This window comes from Antedon bifida, chromosome 6, assembly GCF_963402885.1.
Source record: "Antedon bifida chromosome 6, ecAntBifi1.1, whole genome shotgun sequence".
NCBI lineage: Eukaryota > Metazoa > Echinodermata > Crinoidea > Comatulida > Antedonidae > Antedon > Antedon bifida.
In genome coordinates, this window is record NC_136231.1 from 2,842,843 (window position 1) to 2,863,149 (window position 20,307).

At 30.8% G+C, this 20,307-nt stretch overlaps 1 protein-coding gene across 1 annotated transcript in view; it reads right to left on the bottom strand.

Annotated features, from left to right (window-relative positions):
• Window positions 1–20,307, bottom strand: part of LOC144845817 (small ribosomal subunit protein uS11-like) — a 43,852-nt gene that overhangs the window by 1,839 nt on the left and 21,706 nt on the right. The window contains exons 3-6 of the mRNA XM_078703267.1: window positions 19,377–19,498; window positions 8,165–8,196; window positions 5,750–5,824; window positions 4,086–4,151 (exon numbers count right to left, since the gene is read on the bottom strand). Coding sequence (XP_078559393.1) covers window positions 4,086–4,151; window positions 5,750–5,824; window positions 8,165–8,196; window positions 19,377–19,498 — 295 coding nt within the window. The remainder of the gene's footprint in view (window positions 1–4,085; window positions 4,152–5,749; window positions 5,825–8,164; window positions 8,197–19,376; window positions 19,499–20,307) is intronic.

Sequence of the window (20,307 nt, forward strand, 5' to 3'; positions counted from 1 at the left end):
TCTTAAAAAAGTCCAAAAGATTGGTTCCACTTGGAACGTAGGCGCATTAAAATGAGTTAATCAATAACAAACGACAGTTGGATGGTCGCCATCGCATCATGATTGGTCAAATAATTTGTGGTACGTGGATCAATATGATGATCTTTTTAATACAAAGTATAAGCGAATGTTCAAATCCATTCGGTTTCCAGAGACAATTAACAAACAACAGCAGTATTGTTTTCTTTTTATTGATACAAAAACAACAATTACAAGAAAAGGAGCAGCCTCAACATATGGAATATACAGGAACAACAATGACTGTTATGATATGATCAACACATCAATAAAATGACTAACACACATCATCATCTTAGTATGATAATAATTGTTGTGGGTGTGTATGATTCAATGCAAGTCATAGATGTATACCTAACCTGGTTAATTTCTAATGACCTTCATCAATGGCAAACCAGAGATGATAGAGTAGATTAAAGTGTCATTATTGATAAAATAATCCAATTTAGTAGTTTAGTTTATCTACAGTATCTATGTTATATAATAAAAATTAAACAAGTTAAAAGTGCCTCAATATAAACATGTTGTTTATACATTTATATTTAGGGAGTTTTATTTTGATTTTTTCTTCTACCCTGCCTATGCAGGTCTTTGATTTATACTGTACGTTATATAATTTTTACTTAGATATTAACAACTTTTAGGCACTTAAGATAATATATCTCTTGGAATATGTATATATAAGACATAGTTAATATATCAAAAAATAGGTTATAAAATTTGCTTATCTTAGAGATTTTGAGATCTTATTTTTTCTTTTTATTTTACTCCTTACCAACATCCACTACAATAGATGAATCTAAATTTCCAGATATTTTCAAAAAACCATATTTTTAAGAAGTAAAAAATATAAGGTGGTCGTGTTTTTAAGTACAGTATAGACTACTCATTTTTGGTACTACTGTAATAATAGGTAAAATAGTAACAATAATCTGTTCCGTTAATTCAAGATATACAGTACTGTAGTGTACATTAGTGATATTACAGTAGGCCTAATATGCGATCACTGACATTTTAAGTTTTATCGTTGTTCAAGATAATTCAAGTGGTAATTTTCATTAATAGCCACTGTATTAGCATGTTTACATTACTGATAAGATAGTACTTGTAACACTGTACAATACATTGAACAGGCCTACTTTAGTGTGTGCTATTACACCTACAGTGACAGCACTGTAAAGCTGTATACCATGCCTTTGGGCCTGTTTCTCTACTGTGACAAAATAACTGGTTTAGTAACGAAAGTTATTTCCTTGGAAATACTGTACACAGAAATTCCAAATGAGTACAGTAGTTATGCCATTTAAAAATGGCATTTACAAAGTATTACTGGTACTGTACATTGATTGTAAGTAAGGGCGTGTGTTGGACGTTCGACTACTGTTCGTGAGATCGAGGTTCATATCCAACTCTCGCCGCATTGCTTGTATCCTTAGGAAAGATACTTTACTTACATCTGTCTCTCTCCACCCAGGTGTATAAATGGGAACCCGATTAGATCAAGACACAACTTTGCGCTGATTACTAGCTGCATTATGGGAGTATGTTTCCATACGTGATAAAAAATGATTGGGGTAATAATGTTCAGCGCCTAGAGGTTTTACAACATTACAGTAGGTGATATATAAATCCAGGATATTATTATTATTACATATTGAAGGATTTGAATGTTCAATTTAGTAGATCAAGAATAGCAAATCGACCAAATACTGGGGTTAACAAATGCACAAACTAATATTTTGTAAATAATTACCATCTCCTTATCTACCATATCAAAGTGAAAGTTTGCTATAATGGTTCAGTTATGAGGCATTGAGTTCAACTTATTTTCTTATTAACAGTTTTTGATCAAAACTTATAATTTTCATTAAGATGGGAAAAAATTAATGACCTTCCTGTTTCTACGTTGTTTTATCATACATTTATGATTAATTAGTCTGTTTCTGTACAGTATACTGTACTTCACAAAATGTGATAGCTCCCTCTATTTAGTAAGATTTCAAAAGGTGAAAGATATGTTACAAACTCATAGTGGTATCTTAAAGGCCCTATGGATAACACTCAACAATGTCTGGTATGAGAAGGAAAACTTTCTGTTTTGAAAAGAATGTACTAAGCAAGGATAACACAAAAGGTTACAAACTTTAAAAGTAGATATGATAATCTCCATCAAAATACATAAGCATTTAAAGTACCAAATGCTATTGACAAGAAATCCCAAATATTTCCAATATTTTGACAGATAAAATATTTTATATACAGTACTAAAATAAAAACTAGATGTTGTATTATTTGGACAGTGGAATAGGCCTGCCTTGGGACACTCCAACTCCAAGTTGGATAACAGATTTTTCATTTGAAAAATAAAAGCGAAAGAAACTAGCAAACACCTTTGGTTCTAGTCTGACAAGTGTCATAAACACCATTGCATTCCTTGAATTTTCGCTTCAGTGAAATAGGTAGTTCAATTTTATTTAGTGAAATAATATGCAACCAATCAAAGATCAAGAAATGAGTTGTCACACGTTCACACAAGCGAATTGCGAATTGAAAAGCTCAGCAAAAACGCGATGTAAATGAAAATTATTATATTCGTTCTTGTAGTGGAAAAGGTAACAAGATTTTTTTCCTTCTGTGAAACATTGGAAATCATGCTTAATATATTTTTTATATTTAAGCTTTTTATATGTAGTTATGACTATTACTTACATAAAGTTGCTAACATGTCTTAATAAAAATGTTATTCTTTGAAGTTAAGGTTATAAAATTGTTTTTATGTTATTGCAATCCATAAAAGAATATTATGTATTTTTACATGTTTTTAAGTGCAAAAAAAGAGAACAATATGAATACAAAGAACAATATCACAGGAAAATAAGCTCATTAACTATGGTACCAGCAAAAAACTTAAAAAAAAAATTCTTTGTTAACATCAGAACTTTCTCATTCTTAGAAAAGTGTAAATGAGTTGCTTATCTCAAGGGCTTAAAAGGCCAGAATGACTATTAAATTCTGACCACATATGAATGCATTTGTTAGCTAAACTGCAGTCATCTGTGTAGTGTGGTCATAGAACAGGCGTCAATAATATTTACATGAAAACCACTAAAGCTAATTTACATCAGCCGGATTTGGGTATTAAATTTAAGTGAAGTGCACACAACTAACATGTAACAAAGAACTTGGCATATAGCAACTCTAGAGTTTATAACAGAATCAACAATACAATCAAATAACTACTGTACTACACTAGTAGTAGAAACTAGAAAAAATAAAAATGAACCTTTTACAAAACAACATTAGTTTCAAGAAGGAGGAAGTGTAGTGATAACTCACAATATGATTGAAAATAAAGTTACAATTTAATTTACTATTACTAGTAGGGTGTATATATTTTCTTGAATTTCGTAGTCTGAAACGCGCAATATTGCTTTCGAAAAATAGGGCCAGCAAATTCCAATAAGGACCACCATCACGAAATTCCTACTGGCCCTGCTGGCACGCATTTCCAGCCCTGCAATTATAGTATTAATTAAAACAAATAATAATTTAAAATCAGAGGAATAGATATCAAAATATCTTTATGGATTAATAAAAAATAAAAACATGCTAGATTTTTCCATATATAAATAATCTTATCATTATTTTCTGCATATTTCTGTCCTATGGTCTTTTTTATGTTTAACAATTTACAAACAATGAATGGTTTTCCAAAACCTATTTCTAAACTTGGTTGTCATTCATATTACTTTTGAGATCATGTTGCAGGTAAAATATTGTTTCACATAAATTGTTTAAAAAGTGTTGATGGTCGAGAATTTAAAAGGAATCAATTGGGGGTTTTTGTAAATCATTTTTTAGACGGGTTTATTTTGGTAGTTTGTCCGCAACCATTCTGTCATTAGAAACACTTACACTGTAACTTACAGTAGTAGAAGAATCTATTGTTTTCTTCATCTAAAATCTAGCTCTCAATGAAAAACCAAACATTTAAGAATGATTTTAGTCAGTTCATCTATAACACTTACCTGTCGACCAGGACCAATTCCTTTCACTATCACTCGCACCATTTTCACTCCCTTATCCAATGCTTTCTATGGAATAAACAAAAGGACAGATATTACATAATAAAGTTCATTATATAAAAAAAAAAACCACTGACTTCCTGTTCAAAACAAAGCCACCAATCAAAGTTTAGTACTGGAAATAGAATGATCCAATCACATTCTTTGATATAAATCGGCATGTCGATTCATCTACTGGTTCGCAACACAGATGAAAGCTCTCAACATTTTTTTTTTATTTCTCTGATGAAACACTAGCGACAAAGAAATTACTGTATCTTTTTGAATAAAAGAAATTACCTTGGATTAGATATTTCCTGTAAAGGTAATTAGAGTTTGAACTTCTGCTTTGGGAATGAGAATAGTAAATAACGCTCTTTGTGTTTTTCACAGAGCAGGAAAATAATCAAGAATTGAATGCTGTTCTTTAAGCTCTGTCTACACTATCTTGAAAAAAAATTGTGATGTGCCTAAACATGGTAGTGATATGCCCAAATATGGTAGTAATATGATATATGAGGCCTGGCATCACAAAAGCGGCGCAGAGTCGCAACCTAAACTTTTGAGGCTTCATTTAGCCTTGAAGTTCAGAATGTGAAAAACGGCCTAACCTACCCATTTTAAAATTTCTATAAAAAACGATACTATAGACACTTATCTTTAACATATCAAACTCTTGTTCAAGAAAAAATATCACAAGTATGTGTATTTTGCAATTATTTAGGTCGTTAACAGCGAGTTTTAACAGAGAGTCTTGACGCGTTGATCGGCAGGCTAGACCAGGCCAAGCTAATCGGCTTCACTACTTCATTGTTGATTTTCTCAAAATGAAGATTTCCTGAGCCAGAAAGTGACTTGTATGTTTTCATTAATAACTCTTCATATAATAAACCAATTTTAATAAACAACGCCTCATTTTAAAGCTTATTAAATATAGATTATGAATTTATAAAAATCTAAAAAATCATTATTTCCGACACTGCGCCGATTTTGTGATGCCATTCCTCATATCATGTATATATATCATCTACTTGTATTTAATTTTCCGTAATTTTAGGATGTATTGTAATTTTTGAATGCATATCATTTCAGAACTAAGAACGTATTAAGGGGACATCTTCCCTTTAATAGGGATTGGCTGTGGTGTTAAAAACATATTTCCCCTGATCCTTTTCACGGGAAAGTTTCCCCTTTAGTGTAACACAAAATTCAGTCAAATCTGTACAACCACAGACTCTATCTAATTGTTTAATTCTCCAAACAACTATGTTGAGTAATTTCTAAACTACTTTTTACACATATGATTCAGTAAAATTTCTTGCTGTATTTTATCGCATATCTATATTTGTCTTAATGTTCAATAACTTTGTTATTTTTAATTTTTTGGTCAATTCTAAACTAAATGTATAAATGTAATTACGAATAAAATTACTAAACTGAATCTTGTTTCATATTTTTTTAAATTTTTCCGAAATTAGTAAACAAAGTTATGCGACTTTGTGATGGTACTCTGCAATCATTCAATACCGAACTACTGAATAAACTGCAACGATTTTTTTAAAAATTGGTCAAAGTGAATCCATTAGTATTATGATGTGACATTAAAACGTTGTCATTGACATACTTACTGTAGCTGCGGCCATGGCCGCACTCTGTGCCGCGACACTTGTTCCTTTTTTGGCATTCTTAAATCCTTCAGTTCCCTAAAAATATTAGTAACAAACAGTAAAACAAACAACTCATAATTCACATAATATTTTCACCATTATAAAATACTTATGATTTAATATGAACTTTGGTAACCTCTGTGACCAAAGCAATGTTGTAATTTCTGATTCTAAACCAAAATATTCAGTCACGTATACCAAATCTAACCCTGACCCTAGAGTGAGCAGAGCAGAGCCAAGCCAGTATGATTGGCAGGGAGGGAGGCAGGTGGGGAAGGTTCAGGCACTAGCCATCACCTGGGAGGGCCTAAGATCCTATGGGATGGTGAATGATACGTCTAGTTCAAGTATTTGTGACTTGGAATGTGTGTATAGTAAAAACAGGTGAGTAACTAGGCCAGTTAGACTGTTTACAAGTATTTATAATTTAGGAAATACTAGTTGTTTATTTCAATAATCGTACATTTCCGAAGCTACTGATCAATTTCACAAAGGTTTATAAACTATATTTTTAAAAATGACAATAAAATGAATAATTTCTTGTTAAAATTTATTTATTTAAAAATGATCTCATACAACTCACGAGGATTGTAAATAATATGTTCGTTTGTCGCATGCAGACAGTATATTATTTGTTCGCGTAAATATGATCAACACGTTGTGACGCAGGTGTAGTAGTGCATAGTAGAGAGTGATTTAAAAACCGGCGTATCTGATGTGATGCAACCATACAGTATATCATGTGGTCCTATAAGTGAATCAGTTTTTGAGGATATGGCCGTCTAGTTCTGATAGTATGGCTGAGTATGATTATTTAATAGTTTGTCCCATACTAGAAGCGGTCTCTTATATTATGGTCCTTTAATAATATTTTAAAACATTTTCAAACAAATTAATTGAAACTTTAGCTACAAATACAACTTGTGTAAATGCTAAATTCTGAAGTAATTTTAAACTACCGTAACGGTTTCACATAGACTTCCGACAAAAAAAGATATTTCAACGATGTACTTTACTACATCACTTACCTAAATACTGTACAACCAAGCAGAAAATGATACCAAAAAAATAGATAGTAATGCAAGTTCAATCAGATATAAAAAGGTATGCAAAGGATTTTTAAACAAGGGTGTGTTGCAGTGCGGTAGCAATCACAACCGGTTGGCGGCGTGGCACGCGGGAATCACTTGGGAACGACACGGTGGATGACGTGACTGTGATTGGTCAACCTATCTTTAGTAAATTGATTGTTCGTGGGATGAAATAACAACTCGTCGAGTTTCTTGAAACCCGTCCAATTTTTGAATTTTTTTCTTTCCTCTGTTTGCATACTAGCACACACTATGATAACTACACAATGTTGTAATAGTCAATGACATTTAAATGTGATTTCATAAGGTAAGTAGGTCTACTTAAAGAAGGTGAGAAAACTATAGGGGTTAAAGGAACTGTCAACACAGCCTACAGATATTAAAAGGGTAAAAAAGTATTGTGATTATTTATTGGTCAAAAAAGGGGTACAAGACCAAATCCGTAATTAGGAACTATTATTTGGATTACAAAAATTGTTTTTGTGAAAATAATTGAAATTTTTCAAATACTTCAATTTATAAAGTAGTACCCTGCTTTGGGACACACCTATTCACGGCAAAAACACATTAAGGGGCACTTCTTTACTCCCGAAGATATATCCTTAATAGCGGTTCTATATTAGTTTTTTAAACAAAATTATGAAGTACTGAATAAATTATGTCTAAAGCTCTGTCTACAATATCAAACTATATGTGACAAAAAATGTGATGTGCCCATATATGGACATGATTATGCCATATATATTTGGACATATCACTACCATATTTGGGCACATCACACTTTTTTTGTCAAACTAGTTTGATACTGTAGACAGAGCTTTATAAGCAATATGCAATTTGATTTATTTTAATAATATTTTCAGGAGTGGTCCATCTTGCATTGATCATTAGAACAATACGGTTTGGCAAGACAATAAAAAAAAAACAATCAGAACAATTAAATATTCAATTAACTATTGAATTAAAATTATTACTAAATAATATAATTGATAAATAATAAAACCTTTAATGATGGCATGGAATATGGAAGAGTGACATTACAAGAAGTTGGAAGGTCAAGATACTAAATAAGGGAAAAGGGGACAATACACTTCCCAATAAGGCTGATTCTCTAGTGGTAACATTATATCAATGCATGACTTCTATTTTGGTACCAACATTTTTATAGTGACTCACAGAAATAGTTACGTAGGTAAAAACTAATAATACAGAAAAACAAAATGAGTCACAATTTGGTCCTTGAGATGGACAGAATAAAAGCTACTGTACAGTGTTTTATACTTACACATGATGCCTTCGATACAATATTACTTGTAACTAAAAGATAAAAGCAATACATACAATTAATTTAAATATTTATATTTCCTTTTAATTTTATTTAATTGTAAATCTGAATCATGAAACAATTATTAATGATAAAAATGATAGATATAACTAAGAACTGAAATTTGTAGATCAGCACAACATAGTGTTATTAATATTTATTATCAACACTTTAATATATTATACCATAAATCATAATATATAATAATCCATTTCAAACTTGAAACATGGAGGTACAGTAACACAACAGTAATTCAAAATACTGCACAACATTCATATGCCAAGTGCTTGTCCCATGATTTTAAGGCATTGTATGGTAAATAGTATTTAATTTAATACCCTCAACAATGTCACATGGTGTACTAAAACAGTTAATAATAATATTTATAGTGAAATATAAAATGCTGCATTTATGGTCGATCATTTATAGTAAAATACTGTACTAAAGGAGCATACAATAATGATAATAAAGCACCACACAGTACAGTAGTCACCGGCATTCAATGCTATGTATCAAGACACTTGGTAATAAGGGTACTGTATAATATTTTTTTTTGGACCATATTTATTAATGAGAATGATCCATCCAGCAATTGCTGATCATTAGGGACTCTCAGAGGTTTACAAGACAAACATATACACAAGATGCTCTACATAAACAAAGTCTTATTACAAGTCTTTGGGAGTGGAGTTGTAATTTTGTCCTTATAAAAAATCCTGACATGTGACAGGACTTGAACACAGGACCCTTGGAGTGGTACCAAGCATCACAACCACCAAGCCACAACTCTACTCCTGAATTATATCTATAGATTGCCAATTGACACATTTATACACTGTAGCAAATACTTTTTTAAATATAATGATGAACTCTGTGTACTAAACAAAAGATTACAAGGCAGTATAGATATACAGTATCACAAGAAAATGTTGCGAAAGATGATGAAATAAAACAGATGGTAACACGAGAAAATATACGAGATACCAAAACAAGAGGATGGCAACTGATATTAAACAAAGTAGACTGACATGGTATGGAAACATTACCGGATGATACCCCAAAATAAACAAGGAAACTAAAAGAAAGTTAAACAACCAGCAGGAAGACCAAAAGTTAATCGGATGAACCAAATATAGAAAGATTTAATACAAGGACATTTTTAACACAATACTGTATTGACAAAACCATCCTGCTCTATAAACAGATGAAAATAGATACTGTGGAAAATGTAATACCACCAAACGTTGAATAAAACAATGCATAACAACTATAAAATCACTTTTTGTGGTGTAACATGAACATTTAAAATGCTTTATTATTTATACACAAACAATGGTAACTGTAACACATGTCAAAGGTTAATGCCAACCCTGTTATATAACTGTGTGTTGCATAAGATTTAGGGAATCATGTGACAATATCTGTAGAAAATGTACCCAGTAAGTACAGTATTAAAGGTACATTTTTACAGTTTATAAACTGTACAGTACAGTACTGTCAAACAGTACAATACAGAGCAGTATATTTTAAAGGTTTATAAACTGTCAAATTTTACTGTACGGTACAGTACAGTATAATTTGACATTTCTAACCTGCAGTAATTATGTAATTATGAAAGTTTATACTGTCTGTAGACAGTCCAAAATGTATATTTGACAGTTTACAAACTGTCAAAATGTACTGTACTATACAGTATGGTATATACAGTATTTTGCTGACAACTTACAGTACAACTACAACAATAAACTCTTTTTGTAGTACTTTGTACACACAGGTACAGTGTTTGTTTTTCATTTCAACCTTGTATGACTTATTCAATAGAATGACAACAATGAACTAAAAATAAAGTTATAAAAAAACAATTATGAAACAACTATATAGTTGAATCAAGATTAAGATGACAAATATGTACAACACAATGGAAATTTGCTAGCCAAAAAATAGAACGAAACAAAAAATTGGATGTCAAGCATAACAATGATTCTAAGGGTCTGTTTCTGCAAGAAGAAATCAATAATCAGTTATTTATGATTTTGATGTTGCGCAAAAAATGCTACAAAAGGTTGATTTGTTTTGGTTACGTAATTTCAGGCATAAATGTTGGTCAATAACCACAATACTTTGCAAAATGCAATTGCAGTTTGAACAACCTATGAAAACAAAGTTTATATAAATAATAACAAAATAATCGATTACGCAGCAGAAACGGACCCTAAATAAAGTTGGTAAATGTCTCAAATCAGACTCTAAGCAGGATTCGATTCCATCCTGCAATTGGTGAAATATTTTCTGTTGTTTGTGGGTAAAATGACAATGACAAACACACAATATTAATAATCTTAATTTATATAATTGTGTACAAAAGTATATAGGGCATTTACCTCTGATGTGGACAATATTTAAGATCAATCTCATCTATAAAATATGATTTTGAAGATATGTCTAGCTGATAAAAATTCAAGACTGACAAACTATTAGTATCATGAAATAAATTTAAATAGATAATTCAAATGCCAGACATCTATAGATCTAAATACTTTTTACCAATTTTATGGATAAAATAAGATCAAATGTTTACAGTGCACAGATGTTTATACCGTTAATACATTTTACTTATATCCTAAAATGATTTTTTATTCATTCATTTTTTTTAAATATATAAATAATATATATTTTGATCATATGTAACCATTTTGATGAATTGTAATGTCCATACAACATATTCAATATCTATATTATTTTTATATCATCTATTTTATAAATATAAACAAAATAATAAGATAAATTGACTATCCAAAAGATTGGAACAAAAATGGTAAAAGTTACATTTAAAAAAAAGTCTGCTATCGCCCTCCTCCAAACAAGAATGTCTGCTATACTAATAAATATATGTCCCTGATAAATAAATAAATAAATAAATAAATTATACAATTAAATATGTATTTTAGGAAATTAAACTTACTTCAAAGTACACAACATGTCATGTATTATATAACATAGGTCACAATTCATTATATGAAAATGAAAAGCATATTCCAAAACAAAAGGCCATTGATCCTTTAAGGTTAGATCTCCTCTTCTTAAATAAAACCTTGCTTGGCGAGCTAAAGTGCTTTGGTCTGTTTCTCTCTGCTGGTAAGTGTGAAATGAAGTGGAAATAGGAAGTGGTTGCAGATCTGGACCCAAAAGCACTTTATGACTCAGAACCACATGCCAATGGCCCATACCTGTGGCTAGCTTTTTGCTATTTGATTGGTTGTTTCTTTTTCCTATAATCTACTTTGGTATGACTATACCTTTGAAAGATATTAACAATGTAAAGAATGTTACCTAATGATTCATTTTCAACAATATACCATTGCAAGTAGAATGTACACATCAATCAGATGACACTTTATAAATTCAACATTGACATTGGCAAGATAGGAAATGGCTTTAGCAGGCTGCTGATTGTGCAGCTTTAAATGAGAATCAACCTATTTATCTAATAATACTATTTCAGCTCGATATCAATGTATTGTACTCAAACATTCAAACAACCTATGATATCAAATCGACCTTTAATATTTAATAAAATAGAATAAAAACATAAGAAATTAATTAGTATTTTTTTTAATAAAAAGTACTATAACTTAGATATGAAATGAGTTTGCAAATGGAGAAACGAGATTTATGAAAATTATTTGTTGTATTATTTTACAGCACTAAAGCTCTGTCTACACTATCAAACTAGTTTGACAAAAAAAGTGTGATGTGCCCAAATATGGTAGGGATATTCCTAAATATGGTAGTGATATGACATCATCATGTCCATATATGGGCATATCACATTTTTTTGTCACATCAAGTTTGATAGTGTAGACAAGGCTTAAAAGCTCTCTCTACACTATCAAACTAGTTTGACAAAACAATTTTGTTGTCACATAAAGTTTGATAGTGTAGACAACAGATTAAAAAAAATTGTTTGGAATTTTGTTACCGGCTTTACTATTGCTACTGAGATGTACCAACATGAGAATGATAGATTGAATGTTATCTTTATAAACTCTGAATGCTTGATGACTATGAGTATGCAATTCTTATATTATTTTTTTTTTCAAATAAATACGAAAACCATTTTTCACTGAAAAAAAAAATTGTAAAAAAAAGTCATGTACTGTATCTAAACATGTATGAGGAAGGAGATATGACTTGCCTATAAAAAACATACCAGTGTCTTATTTTAATCATGAATATTGGATTCAAATCTTCATTAGGACAGTGGTATAGAACAAAGTTCAATGAGTGTTTAGTGCAAATACATCAACAAACATTGTTTACACTGTATTTATTATCTTTGTACAAGTAGATATCGCAGTAAATCGGAAACTAAGCGATAAAATACTGTTAAATTGCATGGTTGAGAATTAGTAAAATGTGATGCAATCTCAATTGCTATACTTTAATATTGGTAAAAATGATGAACTAAATGTTTAACTGATTACTAGAGCTTGGTTCCCACTTGGGACGCAACGCAGCGTAGGCACAATGATGATGACATCATAAGCAACAGTTTGATTGGTCCAATTACTTTCGCTGTATCTACGTCATCCTTGCATTGCATCCAAGTGAGAACAAAAGCTCACTAATATCATCTCTTCACATTTTCTTGGTTGGCTCTGTCCTCTATGTATTCAATAAGCTGGGTATCCCTTATAATTAAATTTCATTTTCTTTTTTGATTTCTAGTATCTCCACACCTGTGGTGAACCTAACTTGAACAGCACATTAAAAAGAACCAACAAAATGATGAACGGCAAGAATCAAACTTATCACAATGATTTCACACCCCACAACATCATTTTTGTGTGGAATGATAGATTTGTATTAATGTATACCAAATTATAGTATAATTCCATAAGTTTACAGTAAAAAAATAATTTTGTATCCAATGGATTGATAACCAACTTAAGCAATGAAGGAACATATTGCAAGTAAATCATTATTTTTCTGGAATATTGTTATAGTCCCTTATGTTTTTAATAATTATATTTCTTTTTTCATCTATGGCTTTAATTATAAAGTCATATTAATGTACTGAATAATTTCCATTAAAAACCACAACTGGTTTTGTTTGGTGCTTACTCACACATTAATCAAACTCTTTAGAATAATTAACTGAAAACCTATCTGTTGTGGTTTCTTTTGTTTGATTCCTAAGCTCAGGACATTCAACTTGGTCATCTCGAAACAACCAAGAAAACAATACAGTCATTTATATAACCAGTGAACAATTTCAATATTGTCATCAACATATTATTATTAGTAAATTGGCAACACTATAACTTAAGCCCATTGCTTAATAATTAAACAAAGGCGTGATTGTAAAACGATGGTGGTTTTGAAATATTTCAAATTGAATGATTTATTTCTATGGTAGCCATTTTTATTTACAAAAATGATTTATTAATAATTTATTTAATTAATTTATAAGATCATTCTTGTAATTATGCAACAGTGAAATTATTGAACATTTTAAGTGAGTGCTGCTAACCAAAAAGAGCCTATTTGAACTACAGTAGAACCTACATTTTACATACGGTACAGGACCGAAAGGCGTACGTAAAACATGGGATTCGTAAAATCCAGGTTGACCTTAAATTGACCCCAAATACGTAGAGATCGTAGCTATAAAGGCTACCGTGTTTGCCTACTTTACATACTGTACAGCATGCAGGTGGTCAATAGCTAGCAGGCCTAGCAAGATGTGAGGCCTAACTAGAAAAGTACAGTATATACAGCCTGTGCGTTTAATATCAATGTTTTTGTATTTTCTATCAATAAAAACAGTCGCTGCTGTAGGGGGAATGCACGTGTGTAGCTTGTCTCACACAGCAGAATTCCTCACACAGCCGGCCATGGCTTTGTTTGTTGTTGTTAAATTGCGCCCTCAATGTAAGAAAATGATGACGTCATCGGTTATTTTAAGCGTAAGTAAAATTCAGGGAACATAAAATTAGGAAACGTAAAATTAGGGTACGTAAAACACAGGTTCCACTGTACATAGTACACTTTCCCCATAGGTAGATAGCAAAAAAAGGATATATACAGTATCACATTTTACAATTTTTATGCTCTCAGTCACCCTATTTCCAATGGTTAATTTTACTAACACAAAATACCCTTTGTCTTGGTTGAAGTCCAGTGTGAACAAGATTATAACTTTAAAAACAACACAATTCAATGGTTAGTTGTAAATGCAAGATAACAAATTCAAATATCCTGCCTCACCTATGTTTTAACCAAAACAAAAAAAATTGTAAATGTTTAAAAGTCGACACACCTTTAAACAGATCCTTATGACTCAGCAAACTCAATGATTTTTTTTAAATTATTTATTTGTTTACTGCTTTTAAATCAGAAAACAATTGCTAATTGATACACTGTGAGATCATAAGGACCTCAGTCTTTGGTGAAATAATTATGAGCTGAAAGACATTTGAATATAAATGTTATTTACTTAAAGGCATAATGTTAATTATTTAATGATACAGTACAGAACCTTTAACAATAAAAGTATTTCTATTATATAATGTAGATTCAGATTGAGATTTATTGAGCAATCGTATAAAAATACCTGAAAAGTACTTTAACAGAAAGACAATTAAGATAACAAATCTCATTGTATAGTTGTGCTGTAACTCCCAATGCAACACCTCTTGTATAGTAAGTGGACATCTCCTTTTAATGGTAACTCATTTAAAAAATGAACAAATGCCCAGTGCCTGAAAACTGAGAGGTCTCCGCATTGAGAATGCCACAAAATATTGGACATGAGCAGTGGCACAGATCCTGGGGGAACGAGGGGTCCTCCTACCCATATCTACATACTACGGCTGAACCTGTGTTGGAGGTAGGAAGAAGTATACATGAAATTGAAAGGTATGGTATGGTACCAGAAATGTTTCTTTATACAACCAATGCATTACAAATATCAATACCATTTGAAACCAAATCAATTATTTTAATTATTGTACAGTACTTAAAATCACTGTCTCATTTTGAAAAACATAACTGCCAAAATTACTAAATTAGTATAGGTTTATATACAACCATCTGTTGAATATCTCTGGTACTGGTATTATTAGTTCATTATTGAAATTGGCTTGTGAACATCAGACGCCAGGAGGGGGAAGCTGCGTGGGTGGACTTCTCACGATTTCCTCAACCTAGCAGCGAGTCTTTACATTATCATTATATCTTTTAAAACTAAACCTTACTTTAATTTTATTATTTTTCTTGTATTATGTGGTTTAGATGTCAGGGCTAGTGCAAGGGTAAGCCACAGATGGATGTCAAGTTTTGTTCAGGTCAATTTTATAGGTTGGTAATGGTATTTATTAAACTCTGATTTTGTAAACTAATTATTGTTTTTGGCTTTTGACTGTTCACATGATGGTAAGTAATTTTGTTTTATCGATAAACATAAATTGCTATCCTATCCTCTGCAGAAATTAAAGAAATATTTTCAAATTGGAGACTATAAAATTGTACTGTTTTCAAATGTAGTATTGATTATGTTCAAAGTGGGGATTTCTTTATCAAAAATAATAAAATCAAATTGTGCACAGATTTAATTACGAAACCTATTTAATAATTTTACTTAATATTAACATCCATATTATAAACTTTTCACAAATGTTATCAATGCTTGATTTCCAAAATTTCAAACTTTATGAATATAGAAATAAAAGCAGAAATCAAATCTTTACCTTTGTCTACACTATCAAACTAATTTGATTTGATGATGTCATATCACTACCACCATATTTGAGCATATCAACTACAATATTTGGGCACATCACACTTTTTTAGTCAAATTAGTTTGATGATAGTGTAGACAGAGCTTTAATCACTGCCTGATTTCCAGAATTGCGAACTTTATGGATATAGAAATAAAAGCAGAAAGCATAAATCTTTATCTTCTAATACAGGAGCATTATTATCCCATTATTGAACCCTACAGAGTGAGGAAATACTGGATTTTCTTGGAAAGAGAATAATAAAAAGCAGGCCAAATCACCAAGTGATGGTCAAGTCATTTATCATTTACCATGACCCTTGACCTTTTACAATAAAATATTACTTTCTAATGACAAGCAGATGCATTGCTAACCACTGATGTTCATGTGATAATTTGATTCAATATAATCTTTTTGAAAGTAGTATTAAATTAATATACACTATTGTATTTAACTAACATGGATTAAATAAAAAGTTTCGCTTTTTTCTTTTTGGGTTTTTTTTTATATTGGTATATATGGTTTTTCATTGTCCCAACCATTGTTATTTTGTTTATTACTGCAGGGAGTCTAGGCTTAAAGTTTATTTGTTTGTAACAAAAAACTTATCTAGGCTTCCTTCTACACATGCTTTTTACTATGTTTATATCTTGTGTAGAAAATTGTTGAATAAACGAAACGAAACGAATATTTTGAATTTTTTTACTGATTATTTAAGATGTATTGTTCCCACTGAATTAAATGTTTGTTGTTGAATATGCCATTATAATGTCAAATAATAGTTATCCACTTTGAAAACAAAATGTATTTACTTAAAAAACTGTTATTTAAATCAAAAAAGTCAGCAACATGGAAAAAAGCTGTTCACCCTACCACATAATACCAAGGCATATCAATGAGCTTACTGTGCAGTATTCCTTTACGTTAAGAATTATTACTGGAGTAAAATTGTAAACTCCAAAAAAAACAAAACCTGAATATTAATATATGATATTCATAATGAGATATTACAGGTACAAACATTAATGTAATAACTGTCATGATGTATTTATGATGTACAGTACATGGTCATCACAAAGAGAAAGTATGTTTTAAGTCTAATGATTAATGGCTATCCTTTGAATCATTCATTGGTTGTATATTATATTAGTCACATTCATAGAAGCCATTAATTAGTGCGTTCAATGTTGATACTGACGTGATATAATGTGCAGCAAAAAAAGATAAAAAATTACTCAAATTAATACCAGACCCGAGTATATTTCCCATGCTTTAGTATATTCCCATCCTCTAATTTAGGATAAATTAAGTTCAACTTTGTTAATAAATGTAAGAAAACAAATTACTATATTACCTGTAAAGCTCTGTCTACATTATCAAACTATTTTAACATAAAAAGTGTGATGTCATAATATGGGCACATCACATTTTTTTGTCACATAAAGTTTGATAGTGTAGACAGAGCTTAAGACCATAATTTCCACTACTTAAAAAATTTGGCTTAATTCAGATTCAAGTCTTTGGTAAAGTTCATTAATGTAATTTGACTACCACCCTCTAATTTTTAGGCAACACATTCATAATATTAATTTATTTAAAATTTAATAAGTGGGCCCTTGAAAGTAATATCGGCCAGCAAAAAACAAGTATCCTGTAGCCTATATAAATAATATTTGCCACTCATTTACAGGTTATTATACTCAGTGTACAACATTATAATAATGTACTGTAGAGGGCGCAATTACTTCTCATATGGGTACATTTTTCACACTAATACTAATAGTTAGTAGTAAAGTACCATCATATCAGTACAGTATTCAGATATAGTTTTATTACAAAGTGATTACAAATACAATGCCATGGTCTGTCTGCTAAATTCTGGATTGTATAGTGGATGAAAAATATGAATATTAATGTCTTTGTAATATTGAGAATAAAGAATCTAATGTATATTTATGTATAATTTCAATATCTCCAGGACTGAATGAAGAAGGTAAAATTTTGATGAGAATATTTTTAAGAGATACATATGTGGCAATGATCGGAAAGTAAATAACTCATTTGCATATTCATGAGGATGACTAAAATAATAGTCATTAAAACGGCCAACATCGATTCTGCCCGTTGTCATCATATATATTTATATATCACCAGGGAGGTTGACGTTAATGGGATAAAGATGAAATTTGGCCCTCCGGGAGATCTAATAAGATAAACAATTTTGTTTTGTATTTTTGGACATCATGTCCACTAACGTAAAGTACATCAATTTATATAAGGTAACATACTGTATATTGCAACACAACATAAATAAACAATTTACAATTAAAGTATAACGTTTAAATTAAACCTATGTTTTTTAAATTATAACCAAATTCTGTTTATATTTTGGATGTATCTTCTTTCATTCGTGGTTCATATGTATACAGTACATAAAGATGAGACTTTTCCTACGCTACAGTAAAATAATTTCGAGGAAATTTTAGGCAGAACCAATAATAAAAGCATGAATTGAATGAATAATATTGTTGGATTGGAAAGGCAAACATGTAACCTATGATTATTATTATTAAACTTTATTTCAGATTTACAGTACATATAAAAATATAAAAAGTTGGCAAAACATTCAAATTATATATATAAAAATATTAATAAAAATAATGGGCAGTACGAAAAAAAACAAAACAAACTGAAACACTAGGTGCTCAAGTGCTCAAGTCTTCATCCATGTGGCATAAACTTTTTATCCAATCATACTAGATTGTATAACAACCTTTACGAGAGAATTGTTACTATTTGTAACTCTATTCATAAATCCATAACAGGTTTTTCTATAATATAATATTCATAGAAAGATGGAACATTACTTGTTACAAACATCTGATGTTATGGACAAATATGGAGTTTTAGATAATCCCCATCCCCAAGTTTTTCTCACAAAGAACTTTAAATACAGTGTTACAATAATATGTTTTTAAAGCACACATAACATGCTGCTGGCACTATCCTAAAAATCAGCCTTCCATGAAAACTGAAAGCTAGTACTGGATAACAATTTATATTGCATAAAATCCTCATAAAATGCTTATATTTCAATTCTCAAAAGGTCCCAACGGGATACCTTGCAAAATCTGAAGCCTGCTACATTCAGACAGACAGCGATAAAAAAAACGAAAATGATAAGAAATGATTAATGATCCATGTTTTCTGGGAACACGCATCTAAAGCACTGTCTACACTATCAAACTTTATGTGACAAAAAAATGTGATGTGCCTATATATGGACATGATGATGTCATATCACTACCGTATTTGTGCACATCACACTTTTTTTTTCAAACTAGTTTGATATTGTAGACAGAGCTGAATGATATTTTAAAGAAAATTCTCACCTGTAGGATCCACGACTACAACAAGGGTATTGTTCCATGTTGCCCTGATGTGCGCAATTGCAATATCATCAAAAGGAACTCCGTTAAAAACTAGTGCATCTTCACCTATTCTTGAAGGTTTTCTGTAAAAAAAAAAAAAATTTGTAACGATTACTTTACTAATATTTTGTCTGCAGTAATTTTGCAGATATATTCTATCCCAATGTGTGTACCTTCTTCGTTGTTTGGTGAAAAAAATTAATATAACAAATGGTACAAATAAGGGAAACAACCCCACGTTTCTATTCTGTATACTATGTTACTTTTACTGTATATAATATCGGTAGTTGCGTTTCAATCCCATGATAACCAAGGATTCAGATGAGAATAAATTCAGACAGCATAAAGGTTTGAAATCCAATTGAGAGTAGAGCATGGCTCAGTGGTTAACATGCTTGAATTATAATCTCATAAGGCAATTTTAATGATATTAAAGTGACTAGTAATCGAGTAAAGATATCATAAATCACAATGCAAATGTAAGTATATTTATATCCAAGCCATACAGCACAAAGAGCTATGGTTAACACCTCATACCCAGTAGTAAGAGGTGAGTGTGAAATTCCCCTGTATGGATTCTGGTATATTGCTGGCTAGCATCAATGATTGGATTGCAGGCCTTGTCTTTTAAGGCGAGCGAGTGCGATCACTCACCTAACACACTCCTAAACCGCCCTTGAGGAGTGCAATTTACAACACACTTAAATTTGGTAAACTTCTACACACCAAAATACAAACTGCACACCTATAGCACGCCTGAATGTATTGAGGAGTGCAATTTGTAGCACACCTATAATTTGCAAAAAACAAGGCCTGATTGTATGTTTTAATACTGATAGTTAAATGCCTGTATAAAAGATTTGTACACTTATGAGACAAGCTATTGCTTCTA